This window comes from Pleurodeles waltl, chromosome 10, assembly GCF_031143425.1.
Source record: "Pleurodeles waltl isolate 20211129_DDA chromosome 10, aPleWal1.hap1.20221129, whole genome shotgun sequence".
Classification (NCBI taxonomy): domain Eukaryota; kingdom Metazoa; phylum Chordata; class Amphibia; order Caudata; family Salamandridae; genus Pleurodeles; species Pleurodeles waltl.
In genome coordinates this window covers 1,009,029,373-1,009,052,369 of record NC_090449.1, presented here as the reverse complement: position 1 = coordinate 1,009,052,369, position 22,997 = coordinate 1,009,029,373, and the positions used below count along the sequence as shown (strand labels likewise).

General features: G+C 45.5%; 1 protein-coding gene and 1 long non-coding RNA gene across 3 annotated transcripts in view; one reads left to right on the top strand and one right to left on the bottom strand.

Annotated features, from left to right (window-relative positions):
• The window catches only part of LOC138262127 (uncharacterized), a 204,367-nt gene that overhangs the window by 13,331 nt on the left and 168,039 nt on the right, over positions 1-22,997 (bottom strand). The gene's annotated exons all lie outside the window — the stretch shown is intronic.
• The window catches only part of NPHP3 (nephrocystin 3), a 211,944-nt gene that overhangs the window by 102,934 nt on the left and 86,013 nt on the right, over positions 1-22,997 (top strand). For both annotated transcript variants that reach the window (XM_069211897.1, XM_069211898.1), the window contains exons 18-20: positions 13,493-13,657; positions 15,938-16,035; positions 16,985-17,107. In XM_069211897.1, the coding sequence (XP_069067998.1) occupies positions 13,493-13,657; positions 15,938-16,035; positions 16,985-17,107 (386 nt within the window). The remainder of the gene's footprint in view (positions 1-13,492; positions 13,658-15,937; positions 16,036-16,984; positions 17,108-22,997) is intronic.

The following is a 22,997-nucleotide window of genomic DNA, read 5'->3' as shown; positions in this document are numbered from 1 at the left end:
ATTCACTTCCACAAAGGGTTTCAGATCCTTTTTCAATATGGAATCGCAGAGTAATCACACTTGCTTTGCCATTGCCAATCCCAGGAGTTAGGATCATTTGTCCTTTCGAGAAGTGTAGCTTCAACTGGGTCACCTGCTACATTTATATTTGTAAGTGCTTCCTGTTGAGATTTAATGTCTGTGAAATGAGCATCATGGCCAGAACGGAAGCTCATGTGCTCGTTTTTCCCACAAGAGTCCACAGTTTTGCACAAAATGTCTATCCAACTGGAGCACTTTCTACTGGCTAGTGAGTAAGTGCTACCTTGTTGGTTAAATGGCCAGTGTAGGGGAGGGGGAGCTTCGAGGTTCACTTCCCTGGCCGATTTCGGCCCCAGGGACCCGATCCCATGGGGCCCACTACAATACAATAAGAGGGCGCATGGCCCCCACATCCCAGACCAATCTCGGCCCTGGTGAATCCATTCCGCGCAGCCCAGCCTTCATTAAATGGAAGAGGGAGGGCCGCACTGCCCCCTTCCCCTGGCTGATTTAGGCCACAGGGACCCCATGCCCTGGGGCCCGCCTTATCACATCTTTGTTTTGGGGAGGGGAATCGTACCCCCCCCACTCCCTCTCTCCTCTGGCTGATTTTGGTCCCGGGGACCACATGCTACGGGGCCCAGCCTTAACATTTTTTTGCTGTGGGGGGGGGGGGCCGGATGGTGCAAATCATTATATTTATGCGCCCCGTGGAAGTGATGGTCCCTGGGGCATAAAAATACCCTAGGAAGAGGGGGTCCAGTTCAGCCCCCTCCTTTATTTTCCATATGCCCCTGGGACATGGCCCACCCAAGGGCTTTATTAAAACAAGCGTGGGAGAGTGAGCTTTATTTTCCCTGTCGTGAATTTGCACAAAAAATAAAAAGCAAAAGTACTTTTTTGCCAGCAGCAGAGCTAAGGGGTCAAGGTGCCCCTACCCTGGCCCCTTTTCTGATTATTTTTTTTTTCTTCTTTTTTTAAAATCTTTTTTTCTGGGACTCTGCTGAAGCCGAATCCCAAGATGGCTGCCAACATTTCCTTGTTGAACTATTGGCAGCCAATCAGATCTCAGCACAAGATCGGGAGCGTTTGTGGAGCCTTGGCATCCCTATATGTACAAATTAGTTTTTTCTTTAATAGTTCAAACAGTACTGAATGGATTTACACCAAATTAAAAAAAGGGCTCTTTTTGGACCCAGAGCTATGTTTTAGCCAAATTTGGTGTAATTCCGTCCAGCAGTTCGGCCTCTATTCCTGTTCAAAATGCCTATGGAAATTAACAGGGAGAAAACATGTTTTGGGACCCCCTCTTTTTCTCAGCCCCCCAATTGATGGATCACCCTGAAACTCTCCTGACAGCAGCTGAAGTGAGCGTTGTATTTTTTTGGAAAATTTTGTGAAGATTCATCTACCAGTTTGAAAGATATACACAAGTAAAAAAAAAAAAAAACTTTTTCTGTAGAATCTAGGTCCTAGATACACGGTCATATGGCGCTCCCGTTATGCTCCATGACTGAACCGCTCCAGGAGGACAGCAAGATGGCTGTCTTGTATGCAGCTCGGACCGACGCCGGGATGTTTGTGGCTCGCTTGTAATGGGGAGTCTCTAGGATGGGTCCTCAACATGGCCAGCAACGCCCGCAGCTTTTCTAACAATTTTAATCAGGTCTACCCCTGATGCGCCAAGTCACACGGACACTGGATGCCGGTGGTGCCAGTCGGCCAGCACAGCATTCGTAGAGGGGAGCTACGGAACCATGCAGCTGTATCGTATCGCATCCCACTGCAACGCACGGAGGTGGAAATCACCTCTCTGGCAGCACAACGCCCCTACAAGGGACTGCGCAACACAATAGGAGAGAGGTACATGCAATGTGCCCTTCCCCACTATGAGCCTTTTTCACACATTTTTTTTTAAAGAAAGGGTGGGGAGGACACTGCTGACAGTAGGATAACCTGCATCTGAAAAGAGACTCTATCAAGCACCTATTTAACATTTTGCCAGTAATCAAGCCAGCAAGCCAGGACCGATTATTATTGTGCCATATTTCATACGCCACCATCAAAATCCAATATCATTACTTTATCAAGAAGTTTGAACAAAACATTAATCATTAACCACTAAGTTTAATGAAAAGGTGCATGCACTACTTATTAGCCTCCTGCCACACTTAACAGGAATCCTGTCTTCAGCCAGCCAGCAATAGAAATGGAATTTCATGTCCCCTTTTTTCTGGCATTGACTCTGCTGTCAGTCCTTGCAGGCAGCATTGGTTGCCAGTATTGTCGCCACTGGGTTAAGAGACTGTCGAGTCGTTTCTTGATTGCTTCTACGCAATTTATTTCCTCCTGATATTTCTTTGTGCTGGGGCTAGGGGCCATGTAGGGGTCGAAGCTGCCTCTGGTTGCTGCACTAGGGAGCGCCATAGGTGGAGTGTGAAATGAGAGCGGTAGCGGAAGCTGTCTGTGTAGCACAGATGCGTCCTGTTACGCTCCAGTTCTCCTTCGGCGTCCCCCTGTACAACCTCTTCTAGTCAACAATAAAGCGCATTCCTCATGATGATTCATCTAAACTGCGCACAGCTGTTAAGTTCCTGACAGCCAGCAGATTGAAGAGCTTGACATTTGCAATGGGAAGACAAAAGTCAAGCTCTAACCATCTAGAGGTCTCCTTAAGAGACTCAAAGGGGCTCCAGGAAAGTACAAATGCACCAATGACTCTGTAACAGCATCTGCTCCAATCTACTCTAGCTCTTTGACATGGCAGAAGTCTGGGTCAACACAGGCCTCCCCGATCATAGGATCGTCCCTGCCCTTTTTGAGTCGGGAACGGAGTAGCTCCCTTCTCGACAACCAGGCAAGGCTCTCCGCTGCAAGTATGGATATCCTTCCACCCTCCGCCTTATTTTCTCTTGTGGTACATCATAAAGAAAAACCCTCAAATTCTTTGTTCTCATTTCACTGTCTAATGAGCTACCAAACAATCAATCTATTATCAACTCAGCAATAATTGATCCAGCTGAGAGAGATTTCTTATATTCTGTCCCAGATCCATCGCTAAACAGCTAAGTAGACCACATCAAGACCTCGCCTACTACCCCATCCAGTTCAAACTCTACAAAGTCTCCAGGAAACGTATCTCCTAAAGTAACTGTTGAAAGTATGCTCAACCAGATCCTTATGGAGTTACGCGATTTCAAAGCCTCGCAGGAGGAGGCGCACAGGAAAATCAACAAATAGCTGGTTCAGCTGAGCGCCAACATATTACATCTTTCCTTGCGGGTTTCCCAAGTAGAACAGAGGGTCTCCGATCCAGAGGATGCACATAATAGACATGAAATAGTGACAGCTCAGATTCAGACAGAGCTTGAGGGACTTCAATTTAAACTTGACGAAGCCAAAAACAGATCTAGGTTTGTTGGAATTCCAGAAGAAGTGGAAGCAATGTCTCCAGTAACTAATGTGATTACAGACCGTATTTACAAATGCACTCTTCTTGACAAGGCCGCAGCTAATGCAGATATCACCATCATGATGGCTCATCGGGTTCCCACATCAAGATCTTCGAACTCAAAGTATCCGCGCACTATATTAGTCAACTTTGGTGACCTCAGGATCAAGGAACAGATTTTATCACAAGCCATGAGTACTAAACTGACTTAGGAGGATATTGGATTCACAAATCTAAATCCTAGACACTACTTTTCAACAGTCACGAATCAGTATTGCCAAACAAAATGCAAATCAACTACCGGACCTCTCACTCAACAGATATCTTGGCATCTATGTTTCCCATAATATCTCAGATCTTTATACACTAAACTATCTTTCCACCCTTAAGAAAGCCAAAGCTCTTAGACACCATTGGCAGGATTCCCCAATGGCAATAATTGGTCGCACTGCTTTGGTTAAAATGATGATACTGCCACTATTTCTATTCATTTTTTCGAATGTTATGATCAAAGTCCCCCAACTTTTTTTAAGGAATTAAAATCAATGCTCCATCACTTTATCTGGGCAAGTACAAGCCTCATATTCAGCTGGAATCACTCCAGCTGACCTTCGAAGATGGAGGTTTAGCTCTACCCCATTTTAAGAAATATTATGAGGCAGCATTCATGGATTGGATTGTTAATTCTGCCAGCACACTTCAATGCGACTCCAATTTCTATCTCAACCAGATGCTCTTTGAGGATAACATCCAATTATCCCATTTTCTCGAAATCCCATGGCTCCTGAAGCGTACCAGATATAAACTTCCATACCTTTTATGGGCCTGAGGTGTTGAAATGCAACAGTTTTATCAGTTTTCATCCATCAATCTCATTAAAGGAAGCTGGGGCATTTGGGCTCCAGGTCCCTAGGAAAGTTATAGCAGACTGGGCGAAATAAGGTTCTCCAAATTTCAAGATTATTATATTAGCAGGGAACTTGAAAAGATGGGAGCAACTCAAAGCAAATAATCCTGCTATTTCAGATTTTTTATGCTTTTAATTTTAGCAGATCTCCCATTATATATTCAGTCAATGCTTTCTCCAATGCATTGCTCAACCAAAACACTCCCCTCCAAAATCACTCAAGCCCTGTTGGTTCAAAGACAACCAGGGGGCGGGAATTGGGACCGAATTCTTCGGCAAGAGCTACCAGCAAGCATCCTCCCATCTGCTTTAAATAGAATAATGACTACAACAGGTTGCGTTATAGACCCCCAGTCCTGGAAGCAGCATAATTTACTTTCCCATAAAGCACTGAGGGGGTGCCAACTTTAAGAGAATTACCTTTTCTACAAAATGGATGCTTTATTATACACTGGGTACATTGGGTTAACAAGATGTTTCCATCAATTTCATGTGAATGCTTTAGATGCCATTCTGAGCTTGGCGATTGGCTACGCATCTGCTTCATTTGCCCTCTTATCTCTAACTTTTGGGATAAAGTGTTCCAGTGGATTAGTAAGCAACTTCAGGTACTTCTAGTGCTGGCTCAAATCTTTGATCTTGCAGCAATAGAGAACAGCCTCGCCTCCATCATATGACTTTTGGGGAAGCAAAATTAAATTGGTCCAGTTTGGCGCTATGCCCAAAGAATTGAGGTTGCTCGAAAATTCTGTAGCATTTGGGGACATAATGCAATACTTTCAGGGCAAGCAGGGTATGAAGAAGTCATAGGAAATGGGTAATCATGAAAAATGCTAGACAAAATGGCAATTCCAATATAGTTATTTTAATGTATTATATTGTAAATCCATACCTTTATTTTGTGTTAAATTAGGCATCAAGCAATTGTCTAGTATATTATAGATGTATGCTTTTCTTTGAATTTTGATGTACGATCATGCATACCTGAACATATATGCACAAAAAAAGAGACTAGGTCCTAACTATAACTACCTAGTGCCTGTTTTCGGTAAGTAGTTATAGATAGGACCTAGTTTCCATAGGAAAAGTGTTTTTTGGCTTGGCTATATCTTTAATAATAATGTTGTTTGTCTTCATTACATTTTCCAAAAACAACGTCTTGTGGGGTCTTGTTGTGCATGGAAAGTTTCGGGCTGATCCAGCAAGCGTGGCCGAGAAAAAGGGTGGGGGGGCAAAAAAAGTGCATTTCCAATGTTAATTCCCATAGAGATTTTAGACATGAATGCAGCCTGAACTGTGGAACGAAATCACACAAAATTTGAAAGGAAGGTAGCTCTCGGTCAGAAAGCGCTCTTTTTTTTTTTTTTTTATTTGGGATAAATTTGCTCAGTAAATTCCGAGATATTAAAGGAAATCCAAATTTGTATATCTGGGCGGAGCCTAGTCACAGATCGCATGGTAAGATCGGATTGGATGTCAGCACTTCAACCATAAAGTGCTGGCAGCCATCTTGGCACCAATATACATGATAGCACCCCATTAAAAATGCATTGTAGTGAGTGGCAGGTTTTGAGGGTCACAAAAAGGAGAACTATAAAGTGTGATAACAGATTTTAGTTACAATATAAATCATTTATTGCTAAGGTGATTTTACCCTGTAAAAACGCCTTGGGATTTCATGAATCATGCTTGAGAGAAAACCGTTTTCTCGTGATTTTCCCATAAAGGTTACAGAAGGTGCTCCTGAAGCTAAAATGAGAGCATATTTTCTGTAAATTTATACTGTCTTTCTCAGCCATATGAGAATGAAGTCTGACATTCTCAGAAAACATGTACTTCCAGCCTGTCAGTTGAACACCAGACTGTCAGTTGATTCCTTTGCGGTGTTTCCAGATTTTGAGACCCGTCCCAAGCCCAAAGCTGTCCAAGTACAAGCCAAATGTAGCCCAACGCAGAGCAGTATCACCACAACAACTAGCCTAAAGATGAAACTCTCAAATTATACCAATATTGCCTTCAGAAAACATTTTAAAGTTAATTCTAAAGTCTATTTAATATACATATAATAGAAGGAGGAACACTGGGCAACAATGGAGTTCTGCATTCATGCCTTAATTCTATTAAAACACTAATTTTGATTACCAGTCCCCACTGTGACCTTCTATCACCACAAACATATTATGTAACTGATGGGAAAGCAGTGCAGAAAAGCAGGAGCTTAAAAGAGCCCTCTCAAATAAAAAGCTATATCCTAAAGCAGTCACTGCCTCTGCACCCTTCCTCCAATCAATTTCTGTCCATGGTGCGGGTGTAGTTTTCTTTTAATCACAGTACAGAAGCCCGAGGCAAAAAATGGAAAATTAGGCTGGCGATGGGGGTCTCAAGTTTTCCTGCATATGCTGGGCCCTCTTAAAGTACTGGTAGAGTAAGATAGTCTCTTCATCAGCGTTCCCAGGGCTTTAAGAGGGCCAGGTCCTGCCGGTGCTAAAAAATAAAATAAATAACAGGTGTTGAGACAGGTCCCTATTGGGCTCTTCATTTTTGCCCTCATCCTGGGCGTGAAAATAATGTTCACTGGGGGGGCACTACCAGCCATCACCAGCCTTTGATGTAACACTGGAGAGACTCCCTAGTTATGAGGGCACCATGAAGAAGCTAATCAGAAGATAGATCACCTGCTAGTGATCTCAAAGTGCACGCCGTGGGGATCTGCAGCAGGGCAGGAGGTGTGTGAAGGGCAGAGCGCAGGTCATTTAACAGGTCTGCAGTGATAAAACTGCTGCATGGGCGGCTACTGCCAAGTATTACCAGCTTCTAGACAAGCCCACAATAAATAAAAGTAAGTATTTTACAAATAGTTTTATTTAACTTTTCTAATTGAGTAGTATACTTATTTCACTGTATCATAATTATAGAACCAAAGCATTTTCAATATTATTTACGACAAAGTCATTGTTGTTACTCATTCATCTTCTGCATCTAACAACCATTGATACAGTCAATAGTCTGGACTTGTTTTAAGTGCATGCCTGTTGTTCTATTATATATCTGGATGCACTAACAAAAAGAGGTAGTAAAATACCAGTCAGGCAGCAGAGATTTTTTATCTTATATGTTTAAGCCACACCCTTTATTACATAGGTTGCGTCCCATAGAGAGAGCTCCCTACCAAGTTTTTTTTAACCCATTTAAAGCACTGGGCATATTTTTTACCCATACCATTCACAACAGACTCCATGTTGGCAAGTTTGGTACATTGGATCACTGAGGGCAGGAGGAATGGGGTAGGGACATGGACTCAGATAACAGAGGGCAGGAGGGAGAAGGTCTGGGGCACCAAACTGACCTTACAGGGCAGGCGTCAGCGGGTGCAGCAGCACAGTACACCACACAGGGCAAGCGGGACGGCAGTGCAGCACAATGGACCATGGAAGGCTATAGGGAGGGGACATGGCCATGCACATGGGCAACAGAGAGCAGAGGGGAAAGAGGCAAGGGCAGCAAGCTGACCATACCGGACAGACAGGAGGGACAGTTGCAGCATAACGGACCATGAAGGACAGCAGGGAGGTGGCAGGATCACGGCAATGGACTAGACAAGGCGGGAGAGAGGGGATAGGGGGTGTACAAATGGAAAACAGAGGGCAGGGGGTAACAGGGCAGGGCTGCAGCAGCAAGTTGAACATGAAGGGTAGATGGGATGGGCACTGAAAGCACAACTCTGGTGGCAGGTGCATGCACAAATGATCATGGAGTTCAGAAGGGATGGGTAGGGGCTGGACACAAGCAAGAGGGAAGGGGCTTCACAACAGACCACACAGAGTAGGCAGGAGGAGCAGTAGCAGCAAAATAGAGCATGGAGGGCAGAAGGGAGTGGCAGCAATATAGACCATGGAGGACAGGAGGGAGGAGATAGTGGCATGGAACTTGGACAGACAGGGTGGGGGTGGCAGGGATAGGTGGCAGTCATCTGACCATGCTAGGCAGGTGGGAGGGACAGTGGCAGCTCAACAGAACACTCAAAGTAGATAGAAGGGGCAGCAGCAGGTCTATGGAACATGGTCAGCAAAAAGGAGGGAGCAGGAACAAGAACAAGAACACAGACATCGGAGGGCAGGGGGAAGGAGGGTGGAGGCAGCAAGCTAAGCACAGAGGCTAAGCAGGAGGGCAATGATGGGACATAGAATTGGGCAACAGAGGACAGGAGTGGGCAGGGATATCAAGCTAAAGGGAGGGCAGTGGCAGCACATCGGACCATGCAGGGCATGAGGGAGGTGGCTGGTGCATGGACTCGGACCACCGAGGGTAGGCAGGAGGTGGATGGGGCAACAAGCTAACTGTTCAGGGCAGACGGGGAGGGCTGTGGCAGAACAACAGCCACTTAGTGCTGTAATGAGGGAGCAGAGTTATGGGTTTGGACAATGGGTGACAAGGAGGAGCGGGGGCAGGAGCAGCAAGCTTGGGTGGTGCCAACACAATGCCAGGCCCTGTGTCCAACTCCAGCCTCCCCTCCCCTGTTTATTCCGATGGGCATTTTGCTTAACATTAACAATATCCTTGAAATTCACAGAAAAAATAACAAAGGTTTCAGGGACGTTATAGTTGGGAAATAGAATTTTAAAACACCTTAAAAAATTCACTAAAAAACAAAGGTTACAAGGATGTTCTAGTTAAGTTAAAATTTTACATGCACAAAACCATAGAAATTCAACTGTTAGTTATTTCAAATAAACATAACTCTTGCCCTAAGGTAACTATAACTCATGCACCCCCATGCACAGTTTTTTATGAATAATTTTACAACAAATGTTATAGCGGTATTATCAATATTGTATAAAACATGTCATGAGTGCTGAAATATCTGGGGAAACTAGAAGTGCATGGCGAGGGCGCGAGTTATAGTTACCTTAGGTCGCAAGGTTTAGTTACTTGAAATAACTCTCACTGAATTTCTATGGTTTTGCACATTTATAATGTGAGCCTCCCTGTAACCCTTGGTTTTTTAAGTGAATTTCTATGTTTTTTAAATTTCTGTTTAAGTAAATTTCTATGGTTTTTTTAACGTAAATTTATTTTAATTAATGTATGTTAATATAACCACAGCTGCACATTGCCATGGGTCGTGTGCAGATGAGGTTGGCAACAGGGACTGGGCTATGGCCAGGCCATGCGGTCAATCCCCTATAACAACCCAAATACATGGAACACACAGCCTTTGGCTGTGTGTGAGAGGGTTGACCACATGGCCTGGTCTGCAGCCAGGCCCTGCGGCCAACACCCCTATAACCACCCAACCCCTCGGCATGCACGACCAAAGGGGTTTGGAGCTTAAATGGGGCAACATTAAATCTATATATTTAGGGGGACCGCACAGGTACCGGGGACTACTACCTTCCCTGGGAACACCTAATAAAAGTTGTTCTGGGGTCATGCTGCCCCCCCTCGGGCCCCAGGGACTACCACCTCCCTGGGACAACATTAAATAAATATATGGGGGGTGCATGAACCCCCCCTAAGCTTTGGGGACCACAACCTTCTGGGGAGTGCATTAAAAACAAAACTTAGAGGGGGTCGCAAAGAACCCCCGGGCCCTGCAGACCACCACCTCCATAGGGCTCTTTTTAAAATCATTTATAGGGGGGGTGGCTGCAAGGATCCCCCTGGCCTCAGGTGACCACAACCTCCCCTGGGGCAGTTTTTACATTATTTTTAGGGGGAGGTGCATAGACTCCCTGGGCCTAACACCTCTCCAGGGCTTAACACTTAATATAGCTAGGGAGGGGGGCTCGTGGCCCCCCCCCCACCTAAGCCAAGTTCGGCACAGGGACCCCATCCCATTGGCCCTGGCAATGCATCATGGGTGCTCTGGCCCCACACAGGGCACCCTGCAAATTGTTATGGGGCCTCTGGGGGAAGCCTCAAGGCCCACGCAGTCCCACTGACTCCCAGCTCCTGCAGGAGCCAGCATTGCCCCTGCACGGAGTGAGCTTCTTTAAATAGCAGCTCCCTGCATGCAGGAGCAATGTTTTAATTTCTTTCCCTCCACGCATGTTAGTGTGCAGGGAAAGAGATGTAAACTCTGCTTTAAGCAAGCAGGAGCTGTTTGACAACTTCTGCTTGCTGAAAGCGGAGGTATGTTTGCTTTTGCTTGGCGGTCCCCAGGGCCATAAATGGCTCCAAGGGGTGGGGGCTCACCTGCCTCCCCTCATTATATTGTATATCCTCCAGGGTGGTGGTAGTCCCTCGGGTGCGGGGGGCTGGGCCCCTCCCCCACATACATGACATGCATAGCCCCGGGGAGGGGGTGGCCCCCAGGGCACGGGGTGCCGTGCCGCCCCCACATACATAATATTTATTGCCCTGGGGAGGTGGAGGTCCCTGGTGTGCGGGGAGCCGTGCGCCCCACCCCTGGCATACAGAACAATTGATTGCCCCAGGGAGGTGGTTGTCCCTGGGGTGCGGGGGCCACGCGGGCTATCCCCGGGGCTTTGATAAGCCCCAGGAGAGGGACTCTGTGGCCCCTCCTGTATTTTGTGAATGCCCCAGGACCTGGCCCACCTGAGGGCAAAATGAAAAGCAAGCACGGGAGACTGCGCTTGACTTTTTTTTTTTTTTTTTATCCACTGCGAAACTCACAAATATTCACAATATTCCCAGTTAATTAAAAAAAAAATGCTAGCTCTGGGGGGACTAGAATGTTAGGGTAACAGTAGCCTGTCCCTTTTTTAAAAAAAAAATTTTTTTTAAGACTAGGCTGAAGTCTCATCTCAGAATGGTTGCCAACACTTCCTGGTTGAAGTGTTGGCAGCCAGTCAGATCTCTGCACAAGATTGGGAGGAGCTGCACAGCCTTCCCGTCTCTAGATATACAAATTTGGTTTTCCTTTAATATCTCTTAAACTACTGAATGGATTTACACAAAAAGAGTAATCTGCGTACCACAATCTTGCTGCCACATTTGCTGTAATTCCATCCAGTGGTTCGGGCTATAGTCGTGTTTAAAACTTTTATGAGAAATGCACTTTTTTATGCCCCCCTTTTCCTTGGCCCCTGCTTGACGGATCACTCCAAAGCTTCCCATACACAACAGGAGTCTTGTGAATATTCGTCAAACGGCTCCAAAGATAAAGGCAAGTCAAAAAACACTTTTTCTATGGAAACTAGGTCCTAATTATAGTGCCCTACTGGCAACTGCCGGGCAGTAGTTTTGGTTTTTTATATATATATATATATATATATATATATATATATATATATATATATATATATATATATATATATCACTGGAAAAAAACAAAGGTTGAATTGATATTATAGTTTAGTATGATAACAAGATCTTGGTGTATGTTTAAAAAAAAAAACAAAAAAAAAAAGAAAAACAGAAATTCGCTGAAAATACCAAAGGTTAAGTGACGTTATAATTAGATGCTTCAATAAGATGAAAAGTTTAAAAAACACTGAAATTCTCAAGATTACAATTCACTGAGCTAAACTTAGAACGGCCGCCAAGAAGATTTCATACTCTGTTCATCAGAACAGGATTACTCAGAGACGTCATCAATGATGGGATTTAACATGTCATGAGTGAGCTATTAAGTGAGGTCATAAGAAGTGCATGGTGTGGCACATATCGGAACCATTGGGCCACTGTCTGTCAAAAAAAAATCATATTGAGCCCAGCAGACATAGGAGATTTGTACTTTTCCAAGTTATTGGCTTTCTATTTAGATCCCCTTATATGTGAATTTAACATGGCTCCACGTAAGTGATTATTCACAGTTATGTCATTGCCATTCGACGTTTACATTCCTAGACATTCATGGGATGGTAGAAGAATTTGTAGCACATGCTCATTGTAACCTTGACAACTTTGAACTCCCATTCTTTTGTTCCAAGTTGCACGGTGCTATCTATTTGTTATATACAAAACCCAGAAGTAAGAAGTAAATACCACGAGGGTCTTTCACCCTAGTATCTTGTTAGCTCAGTGGTTCAGTTCCTTTCACCACTAGATTACTTATTATCTAAGGTCTGTAATGATCACAATTCTGGTCCGGGTCATGGGATGTCCAGACTGCTAGGCCCTGATAGATGACAATGTTTGACAATAACAAAATAGGCAAATGATTTGGAACCAAAATGCATGTGACCCCCACTGCATCAAAGCCCCATCTGACAGCCTGTTTCCATATCCCTGTCTCCATGCAGAAATTTGATAAGGTGTTCAGCTCAGTTGTTCTTTTGTACTGGTGCCAGTTTTCCCCCCATAACTTTGTGTATGCTTGTTCAGTCTCAAGATATTACGACACTCCCAAGACCTGGCTTGGAGTTTATTTTCTTCGTGTTACCAGAGTTTCTGCATTAGGAAACTTTATTTAAGTGAATATTGGTCTCATTGAGCCTTCAGAGCTATCCTCTGGGTGTTTATTGGGTTCTTACCAGATTGCCCAAGAGTTGCTCTGAGGACCCTGGAACTAAAGTGCCTCTTGGGGCCTTACCCTAGCCTCTGCCTCAGATGCATTTTGGAACTTTTGGAGGGTTTCTGTGACCAAGCAACTGTCAGAGGTGCCTGTGTGTCTTTACCCTGTCTTTGTTGCTTGAAATGCCCCTTGTGCTTAGTCCTTCCGAGGTTCTCCTTCTGTCCATTTTTTAGGTCTTTAAACAAGGCTTCCTCTGAAGTGCCGACAGTTTAATGTCGTTTAAAAAATCATTGAGCGAGGGCAGTGAAGCTATTTGGTGATCTTGGTTCACTTCCTAGTGGGTAGGTGCCTCAGGTATCACAATCAAGATACATTTTCTCATTTGCTGACAGACTCTGCAGAGATGTCATGAATTGAAATAAGCCTGGAGTCTGACATCCTTTCTCATCCGTCTACACAGGTTTCTTTCACACTGGCAAGTATTATGATTAATTATTGTGAATTTGAGGTACTGTTGCTTTTAGCAATCACCTTCCCTAAAGAGTACAGTCACAACCTGATCCCACACAAAGACAGAGAAGGCATTAGGTTGACCAGTTGTGCTTGTCATGTTGACTTGAAAATTTAGCTGGAATGTTAATTTTACATATTACTGGTTTTAATATATTCTTCTGGTTTGAATCTTTTACTCCAGGTTCTGTGCCTTATTCATGTCAGCCACAACGGAGTGAGTGAGTCTGAGCTGATGGAGCTCTTCCCAGAACTATCTTGGCCAGTTCTGACATTCTTGATTCACAACCTGAGCAGAATGTTTCTTTTGACCTATGGTTGTGGATTGCTAAAGTTTCAGCATCTCCAGGTGACGTATATGCATCACGCTAACCACATTCTTCCCAGCCTCCCTGTCATATTACCGACAATGGACTGGGGTATCAAAAACTCTCACTCAGTGTTCACCCAGTAATGCAAATTTTGTCCTAAAATTGTTCATCCCTGTGTTTTGTACATTTCTGTTCCTGATGAGGTCAAAAGTATTTCAAATAGATACACATACCTGCCATTTACAAACACCTGCTAGAGAATTATAAGACTCTTGACTTGTAGCTGCAAGGGTTATTTCTTACTCATATGTCCAAAAAGCTGTTGGCTGCCCTGAAAAAGATGTCGCCTCCGTACCCACTCCTCATCTCAGACTGCAAAACCAACCTGCTTTTTCTTGCTTTTCCTCTCCTTTTTCATGCCAATCGCTCGCTTCACTGTGCACACCTCTGTTTGGTGCATTCTACTCCCTCTGATGTTTGTCCATACTCATTAACATTCCTCTGCACCTCTTAAAGTCACCAGCCTTTTCTGTGCCCTGCCCACTGGCTTTCCAGTAGACCCTTGGAGGTGCCTTGTGGACATCAGGGGAGACTTAAGTCACATGATGAACAGAGGGTCTACCAGGCTGTCAATGCCATGTCACACAATCCTTAGCTTGTCAATACTAGCAATTGTAGCCCACATTCTCAGCCTCTGAATTGGCTGAACTGATTGCAACATTCTCTTAAGGGTGCCAAAACTAATGACTATGGGCCACCTATATGAAGCTTTTTTGTTGTTGTTGCAAATAACCCGATTCACATTATCGGCCAGTTTGCGACCAAAAAAAACAAAAACATTTTCCTATGTACAAAACCCTATTTTGTGATTGGGTAACCTATTACCGAATCACAAAATTAGTTAGTGATTCAGTGATAGAAAGGAGCGTGTTAAGGGCGTCTCTTCCTCGTAGCGACTCGCAGTCCTGTGTACAAATGTTTTGCAACTGGAATGTGGTCGCAAAACATTAGCTTTTTAACACCAATTTCAAATAGGTGCTAACACATTTGCAAACCAGAAGGGTTCCCCAAGGGACCACTTCTCCTTTGTGAATGCATGGAAAAACATTTTTAAGGGCATGCAGTGGTCCCCGTGGTCCACTGGCCTACTCTGAAACGTTTCATTTGTTTTCTTTTTAAAAGCATCCTGTTTTCCTTTAAGGAAAATGGGCTGCATTTAAACAAAATGCTTTATTTAAAAGCAGCCAGTCATGGTGGCCAGCAGACCACCATCCTGTGATTTTTGCAATTTCCAGTGGGTCGTAAAGTGCGCTCAACCTCATTAATATTAGTGAATTAGGTCTATTTGCGACCCACTGCGAATCGCCCCAAAAAACTCAGTTTAGTTACATACATTTGGAATTGTGCAGACATACATAGTTCCATTGTAAGGGAACAAATGCACACAATATAATAAAGTGACAAGTGCATTTTTTTAGATTAGATATTCAAAATAACTCCTCTGAACTTGCAGGCGGTTTAATAATATTTGTGTTTAGTAATCGAGCGCTTCAATGCTAAGGCCGGAACGCGCTATATAAATCTCCATATACATACATACATACATACATAATAGGTGGACGCTTAAGACTGACCAAGATAAGAGAAGTCATGATATCATACTGTATCTTGTCTAGTGATATGGATTGTTTTAGGTGCCATCTTCCAAATTTTGCATTAGATATATTTTGCTTGAGTGGCTGTGGCAAATACCCAAGTCTTAGAAGGAAATCAGCCTCCTGCATTCACAAAGTAAACAGAGTGAATCACGATAATTGAAAGAACTTTTAAGACTTTGGTTTGTTGTTCTGTGACTAAATAAAGTGAATGTATAAAAGATTCTAAAGGTCCTGCCACCCACACAAAATATGATTTCTCTAATTCTATCAAAATAGACATGGGCTTTAACACATTACAACTAAATCTTAGGCTATCTGTTGACACAGTGTTAATTTAGCCATCCCAAAGTCTCAATCTTTAATCAAGTGAATTTGGAAATTTAGCTAAAATGCAAGGAAATTCTCGATATAGAAAATAACAAGCTTCACTAAATTAAATTATAGTGTGAGTAAATGCTCTGAACTATCCGCAAGCAGGCATGTTTGGTGCTATTTAAAACATCTGAAATAAATACATAAATAAGACCAAATTCTTGACCGCAAACATCTTCATGTACATTTTGTAGTGTGGCCCATCGTTCTGAAATTTCTCTACCTAGAATACTTCCTGATTTATATTCTCTGTTATTGCTGCTGTTTCTGATGTTAAGTTTTTTACAGGCTTGGGAAGCAGTGAGGCAGGAGTACATGGACGATGGTCCAAACATTATTTCCGACTACAGAGAAAAACTGATCAGCTACTTCACAATGCAGCTAAGGTATGCGATTCATCACTGAATATATACTTAAGACACGTGGATTAGCAGTGTGAGCATGATCATCTGCTACCTGTGATCTTTGAAGATCCAGAATCTGTTATTTTTCTCCTCGGTTTACAGAGCCTTTTCACCAGCAGTACATTGTCCTAGGCATCTTGTTTTGTGTACTGCTTGTGTAAGCTTAGATAGTGACTTTGACTCTTGTCCTCTACCTTTTGGCATGGATTTAATTAGCCTTGTGTAGCGGTGATTCCATGTATCACTGAAACCTTGTCATGCTTGGTTCAGAAAAGGTTTCTTTGCACGTGTGATTTATGAGCACGAAAGTGTCAAGAATGCGTATTGTGTCATCCAGTGGTTCCCAACCTGTGGGCCGGGGGACCCCTGGGGGTCCGCAAAGCGTCCTCAGGGGGTCCGCGACTGCTTAAAAAATGTAATAATATTAGGCCCCAGCTATCAGTAATGACTCAGTGGGGGTCCCCCTGTTCCAATAATGATTCAGTGGGGGTCCCCGGACTCCAGTATTGATAAAATGGGGGTCCACAGAAGTCAAAAGGTTGGGAACCACTGGTGTACTCTGTAATCACCAAAGTATGGTACAAGCCATCTCTGACATCTGACAGCCATTGTATAGAATAGTCAGACCTTCCTACAGAAACTAGTCTCCTTCTGAACACAGCTTAACATTGTCTCATTAAAAATGTCTTGCCTGTTGCACAGGTCCCTCAAGGCTTTCAGGGATGGAAATGGAAGTTTTGGCACAAGTTGGACTAAGGGTTAAAATTAAATAATTTTTTGTTTTTGACTGCACAGCACATTCATGGATAATCTAAGCTTCCTGAAGCACAATGGTTTTGTACACTTACTGGTTGTTTTTCATAATAAGTAGACAGATTTCAAGGAAATTCAAAGAAAATGTACTAATGAATATCTGTCCTTTTTGACTTAGCCAAGACAGAGTGACTTGGAGAAGTGCTGATGAACTTCCCTGGCTTTTCCAGCAGCAGGGCAAGAAGCAGAAGTTGTACCAGTGCCTGTTAAATCTCTTTGTATCACAGAATCTTTACAAGAGGTGAGACAGCTTTCACACCATGTATTAGTGTGCTTTTACAAGAAAAAAACTTGTGCGGAGTCACAAGTGTATTCTGTAAAGTCATAACCCATATCACCTTTCAGTGAGGATCGAAGGAGGAATTTCTTTAGAAGATCCATATAGAGTGTCTTTAAATGATGAGACCCACATTGAAATGTACATTGTATCCTATATACCACTTATCTTTATTGTCCAAATGTTTTTGTTTTTTGCTGTTTCAGTAATGCATTGCTGACTGTGTGGTATAGCATGGAAAGATATGTGAGGAGATGTGCGCAGAAGGCATACCAACACACACAGTATGTCAGTGTCCAGCATGCGATCAAGCCATCAATGGTTATTATTATTTTTTTTATCTTTTTTTTTGGTTCTCTTTTTGTCATATCCACATTGAGACTTTACCAGAGGTTGTACGGCCTCGTTAGAAGGCATTGTGCTTACTTTCCAATCAGGTGTCATGTAGCACACCACCACACTCAGCACATATCTGGGCATTTGTGTTTCCACGGACGCAATATCCCAAAGTGGTGCTGGGGGCTGACGGGGAGTATCAAATGTGATGAACAGCAGTTGAATAGCTGTGTTCTGCATTTGGCAAAAGTTGTCAAAGTTAGGCATCTTTGCTTGCCAAGCCAACACCATGAGTTTCTAGATAGTGGCATGTTCAAGCACTGTGGATTGCCCTTTCTGAGCAAATGATTCTTTCGGAGGTTAAGGGGGAGTCTTTCTTCTGAGGTCAGTTCCTCTTTAAATCATATATAAAAGGAGACATTCATGAGTGACTGATGGATTTCCCTTTGGATTTTTCTGGGTTCTTTGATTGGCTCTGTCCTCTTTCCTGGTGTCAAGGAGAGCTTCATGCTCAGCTTACTTACTTCTGGATTACCCTTCATCTTCAATTATGAACTCTAAGATTGCAAAATAAATTCTTACCCTTGTGATTTTCCTCCTAACTGGGACCTCTTATGTAAACACTTGACATCTTTTGCATGTATAGCCAAGTGCAGGGTGGCTTCATTGAAGACTCACCCTTTCTTCAAGACTCACACTTTCCTTCTCAGCATCCAATCCTAGTCCTCCCTGTGTGGATTTCTTGTGGTTTGGTAGAATGGGCTGTAGGCAGTAATTTAACATACTTCTTGTTAGATGCCTTGCCTCACTGCTCATGTGTTTGTCTCACCCCATGAGTATTTCTGGTTAACTACGACTTCCACTGCTGAAGGCAAGGGACTATTTTCTTTCAGTCAGATGGAGTGCTTGGCTCTTCTTCTTTTAACTCCTTCCCTTTTACTGTTCCCTTGGTTGGCATTCAGTCCACTTTCTAAGTCCTGCAGCTCACTCCCCTCCTCCTTGCTCTTTATTTCCACTGCTCTTCAACTGGTCACTGATGCCCACCAATCCCACTCTGTTTTCCCTACATGCAAGCTCCTTTTTGCAGACTCGGCACAATAGACATGCCCCCCTCCCTATCCTTCCCCACCGCAGCCAATTGCTGCTGTGAGTACAGATTTGTGCTATTGTGGTGCAATCATTAGCAAAATCAATACCATGAGGTGGCCATCCCGAAACTCTATTTTTTTCTATTGTTTATTATAGTTCTGTTGTTCCAAGATGGCCAACACTGTGTGTCTAGACGCAAAGTGATGCATTGTGGCAACCATCTTGGAAGTGTTTTGTTTCTATTATTATTATAGTCGTATCATTACAATAACAAAATACAGAATTTCAAGATGGCTGCCCAGTGGTATTTGCTATGCAAATACTTGTGCTACACACGCTTATTTTAAGTGCTGATCTTTCCCGTGTGGCTTTTTTAGTGGCAGTCAGGAATTGCTGTTTGGGAGCAGGTTGTTAACCACATGCAAAGCCACAACCAACTTCCACAGCCCAGCTCCATGTTGTGGGTGCGTGTCCTCGCGTTTCTTTTATTTTTGGAAGCATGCTGTCCCCTGACTCTGCATTATTGGTTTTGTTTACCTGTATTACTCCCCAGTATCCCTATTTCTGATGGATACAACTACCTGTGGATTCCTCACCTCATGAATACTCCCATGGCGCCAGCATTCTACGGAAATCTTCTTACTAGTCTCTGCACGTCGACGAGGACGTCACTGTCTCGCACGCGACGCCGTCTGACGTCATACAGGCAATAAGAGGTCCTCGACGACGTGCGGACGTCAGTTCCCTTTTTTCCGTGCATTCGAAACGGTTATCTTCGAGGGAGCAACTGTTACTCTTGCGGTTACAGTGTATATCTTGCTGCGTACTCTTTCTCTGTGGAAATAATGTCGCAGAGAAAGTCTGGATTTAAGCCTTGTCGTGAGTGTGGAGGCAAGATGTCGGTGACGGATCCTCATTCCGATTGCCTTTGGTGTTTGAGCTCCGACCACGACGTCTCGACTTGTGATTCATGTCAGCACATGAATCCGAAGGCCCTTAAAGAACGTGAGGCGAAGCTGTTTATGGCCAAGTCAAAGGAGAAGCATCACAAGAAGTCTTCTCCAAAACATCGGCGTCATCGAGACTCCCGGCGCCGTAGAGAATCTCGGCGTCATTCAAGGGAGGCTCGTTCCAGGTCTCCGGATCGGCGCCGAAAGACATGGGAGGTCAGCCCCACGGTGACGCCGCATCCTTCGACGCCGTTGCCCTCTCCGGCGTCACCAACTTCGCCTGGACAGGCGTCGGTGATTGAGGTATTGGAGCCTCAAGTGTTTTCTCCGGCGCAGACGCAGAGGCCGGAGTCGGGGTCGCCTCCGAGACAGGCACCCCAGTATCCGGCTTTTCCCACCCCTGGAGCCGATAGTTCCGCATTCTTGAATGCGATGTATGCCATCTTCCAACAGATGGCTCCAGGGGGTGCTCCGGCTGGGCCTTTGGCCTTTTCTTTGGGTGATCCTGCGCCTCTTCGGCCGGCACCCTTTATGCCCTTTCTCCCGTTTGGGAACGTGGGCTCGGCGCCAATGTCGGCGCCGGTGGCCGCTCCGGTGGCTTCGGAGGGATTGGCCCCAGGGATTTCCATCCCGTCGACGTCGAGATTTCGGCCTGTGACTCCGGTGGGTCCATCTGTTTCAGCTGCTCTTCAGTCGGCGCCGAAGTTACCCGTGGCGCCGGATGCGGCGTCGGTGGCTTCGGAAGATCGGCGCCGATCTCCGACTTCGGCGGAGGCATTGTCGACTCCGCGGATTGAGCAACGACTGCATTCAAGGAGGCGTGCTCTCCGGGTACTAGAAGAGCAGGAGTACCAACGAGCCCTAGAGGAAGGAGAGCTAGAGGACTCGGGTGATGGGCTGCGTGGACTGGAGTCGGCCAGTGGGCTGGACACTTCCCCTGAGTGGGACCTTTCGTCCCCGGGGGAATATACTGAGGAAGCTGCTTCCTTTCATACAGTGGTACGGAAGGCAGCTAGTTTTTTGGACCTGCCTTTGCCGGTGGTGGAGGCAAAACAAAACCTTTTGACGGAGGTGTTGCATCCGGCCTCAGCCGCGGCAGAGCCTCTGTTACCTTTTAATGACGCTCTGCTGGATCCGGTTTTAGAGGTGTGGAAGAGGCCGGCATCTTCCCCAGCAGTTCACAGAGCCGTGGCCAGGAGGTATCGGACGGCTCCAACTGATCCTGGTTTCCTATCTAGGCACCCTACGCCGGAGAGCTTGGTAGTGCAGGCCTCCTGTTCGTCCAAGTCAGCGCCTGGTTCTTTCCCGACGGTGCCTGGGGACAGAGACTCAAAAAAGCTAGAGGCGCAGTCGAAGAAGATTTTTTCGTCCTGCAGTCTGGCGTTAAAGGCCACTAATGCGACCTGTATCCTGGGGAGGTATATTCATGCTCTGATGGATGACATCTCCTCTTCGTTTACAGAGCTTCCCCAGGGTCTTTTGGATCTTGTCTCTGATGCCCAGGCTGCTGCGACCCAAATTATCCAGACGGGACTGGATACCACCGACTCGGTAGCCAGAGCAATGGGCACAACTGTGGTGGAAAGGAGACAGGCCTGGCTCCGTAACTCGGGCTTTTCGGCAGATGTACAGTCCACATTGTTGGATCTCCCGTTTGATGGGGACAAACTGTTTGGGGCTAAGGCTGATTCGGCCTTGGAACGTTTTAAGGAGAGCAGGGCCACGGCTAAGTCGTTGGGACTCCAAGCTCCTTCTTCCACGGCCTCTTCCAGATTCTTCAGGAGGTTTCGTGGATTTGGGCGTGGCTCTTCCTCCTCTTCCTTTCGGGGAAGATATCAGCAACCTGCCTCTTCCCACCCCTATAGATCTTTTAGGGGGAGGGGTAGGGTCCGCACCAGGGGAGCCTCTCAGCAGCACTCTGCCTCTTCCTCATCCTCTGGCGGGGTGCAGCAGGGGAAGCAGCCTTAGGCTTCCACCATTTCCCACTCACTCCTCTCCTGTAGGGGGAAGATTACAGCATTTTCTCACCAAATGGGAGACTGTTACGTCGGACACTTGGGTTCTCAGTGTTGTGGGAAAAGGCTACACCCTTCCCTTTCGGGAGTTTCCGCCCCTCATCCCGCCCCGCCCTTCGTATTGTTCACAAGAACACCTCCTGTTGCTAGAACAGGAGGTAGAAGTCCTCCTTTTAAAGGGCGCGGTGGAGTTGGTCCCGGAGCAGGAAAGGGGTCAAGGAGTTTACTCAAGGTATTTCCTGATTCCCAAGAAGGATGGTCGTTTGAGACCAATTCTGGACCTGAGGATCTTGAATTGGTTCCTCAAGCAGGAAAAGTTCAAGATGCTGACCCTAGCACAGGTGCTTTTGGCGTTGAACATGGAAGACTGGATGGTGTCTGTCGACTTACAGGATGCTTACTTTCATATCCCGATACTCAAGTCACACAGGAAGTATCTCCGGTTTGTGGTGGGATCGCAACACTACCAGTTTGCGGTCCTTCCGTTTGGTCTTACTTCAGCACCTCGAGTCTTCACGAAGGTGATGTCGGTGGTTGCGGCAGAGCTCAGAAGGAAGGGGATAGCAGTATTCCCTTACTTGGACGATTGGTTGATCAAAGCCAAGTCCCCGGAGCTTGTGTTGCGTCATCTGCAGTCAACAACCCAGTTGTTGTTCGACCTGGGCTTTTCGGTGAACGAGCCCAAATCTCACCTGGAGCCCTCTCAGCGCCTCCTGTTCATAGGGGCAGTACTGGATACAACATTGGGTCGGGCCTTTCCTCCGCCTCAGCGGATTCAAGATATTCAGGATTTGGTTCCAATGTTTCGAAATGGAGCGGTAGTTCCAGTCCTCAAGGTCCTTCGTCTGCTCGGTCTTTTTGCCTCCTGCATTCTGTTGGTCACGCATGCTCGCTGGCACATGAGGGCTCTTCAGTGGTGCCTCCGAAGGCAGTGGTCTCAACACAGAGGGGATCTAGAGGGTACTGTCAAGATCTCCAGAGATGCTGCTGTGGATTTGAAGTGGTGGATTGCAAGCAACAATCTTTCACAAGGAAAGCCGTTCCAGCAGTCGCCACCAGTGGCCACAGTCATAACGGATGCTTCCACTCTAGGGTGGGGAGCTCATCTGGGGGATCTGGAGATCAAAGGTCTTTGGTCTCCAGAGGAACAGATTTTTCACATCAATCTGTTAGAGTTACGGGCTGTACGTCTGGCTCTCAAGGCCTTCCTCCCTTCCCTTCGTGGTCAGTCGGTACAGGTCCTAACGGACAATACTACCACGATGTGGTACATAAACAAGCAGGGAGGAGTGGGGTCGTACCTTCTCTGCAGAGAAGCTCTTCGACTATGGTCCTGGGCAAAGGACCATCGGATTTGCTTGATAGCAAACCATCTGGCCGGAGTCTTGAACGTGCGTGCGGACAGTCTGTCGCCACTTCTCGGCAGACCACGAGTGGCGTCTCCATCCAGATCAAGTCCGTTTA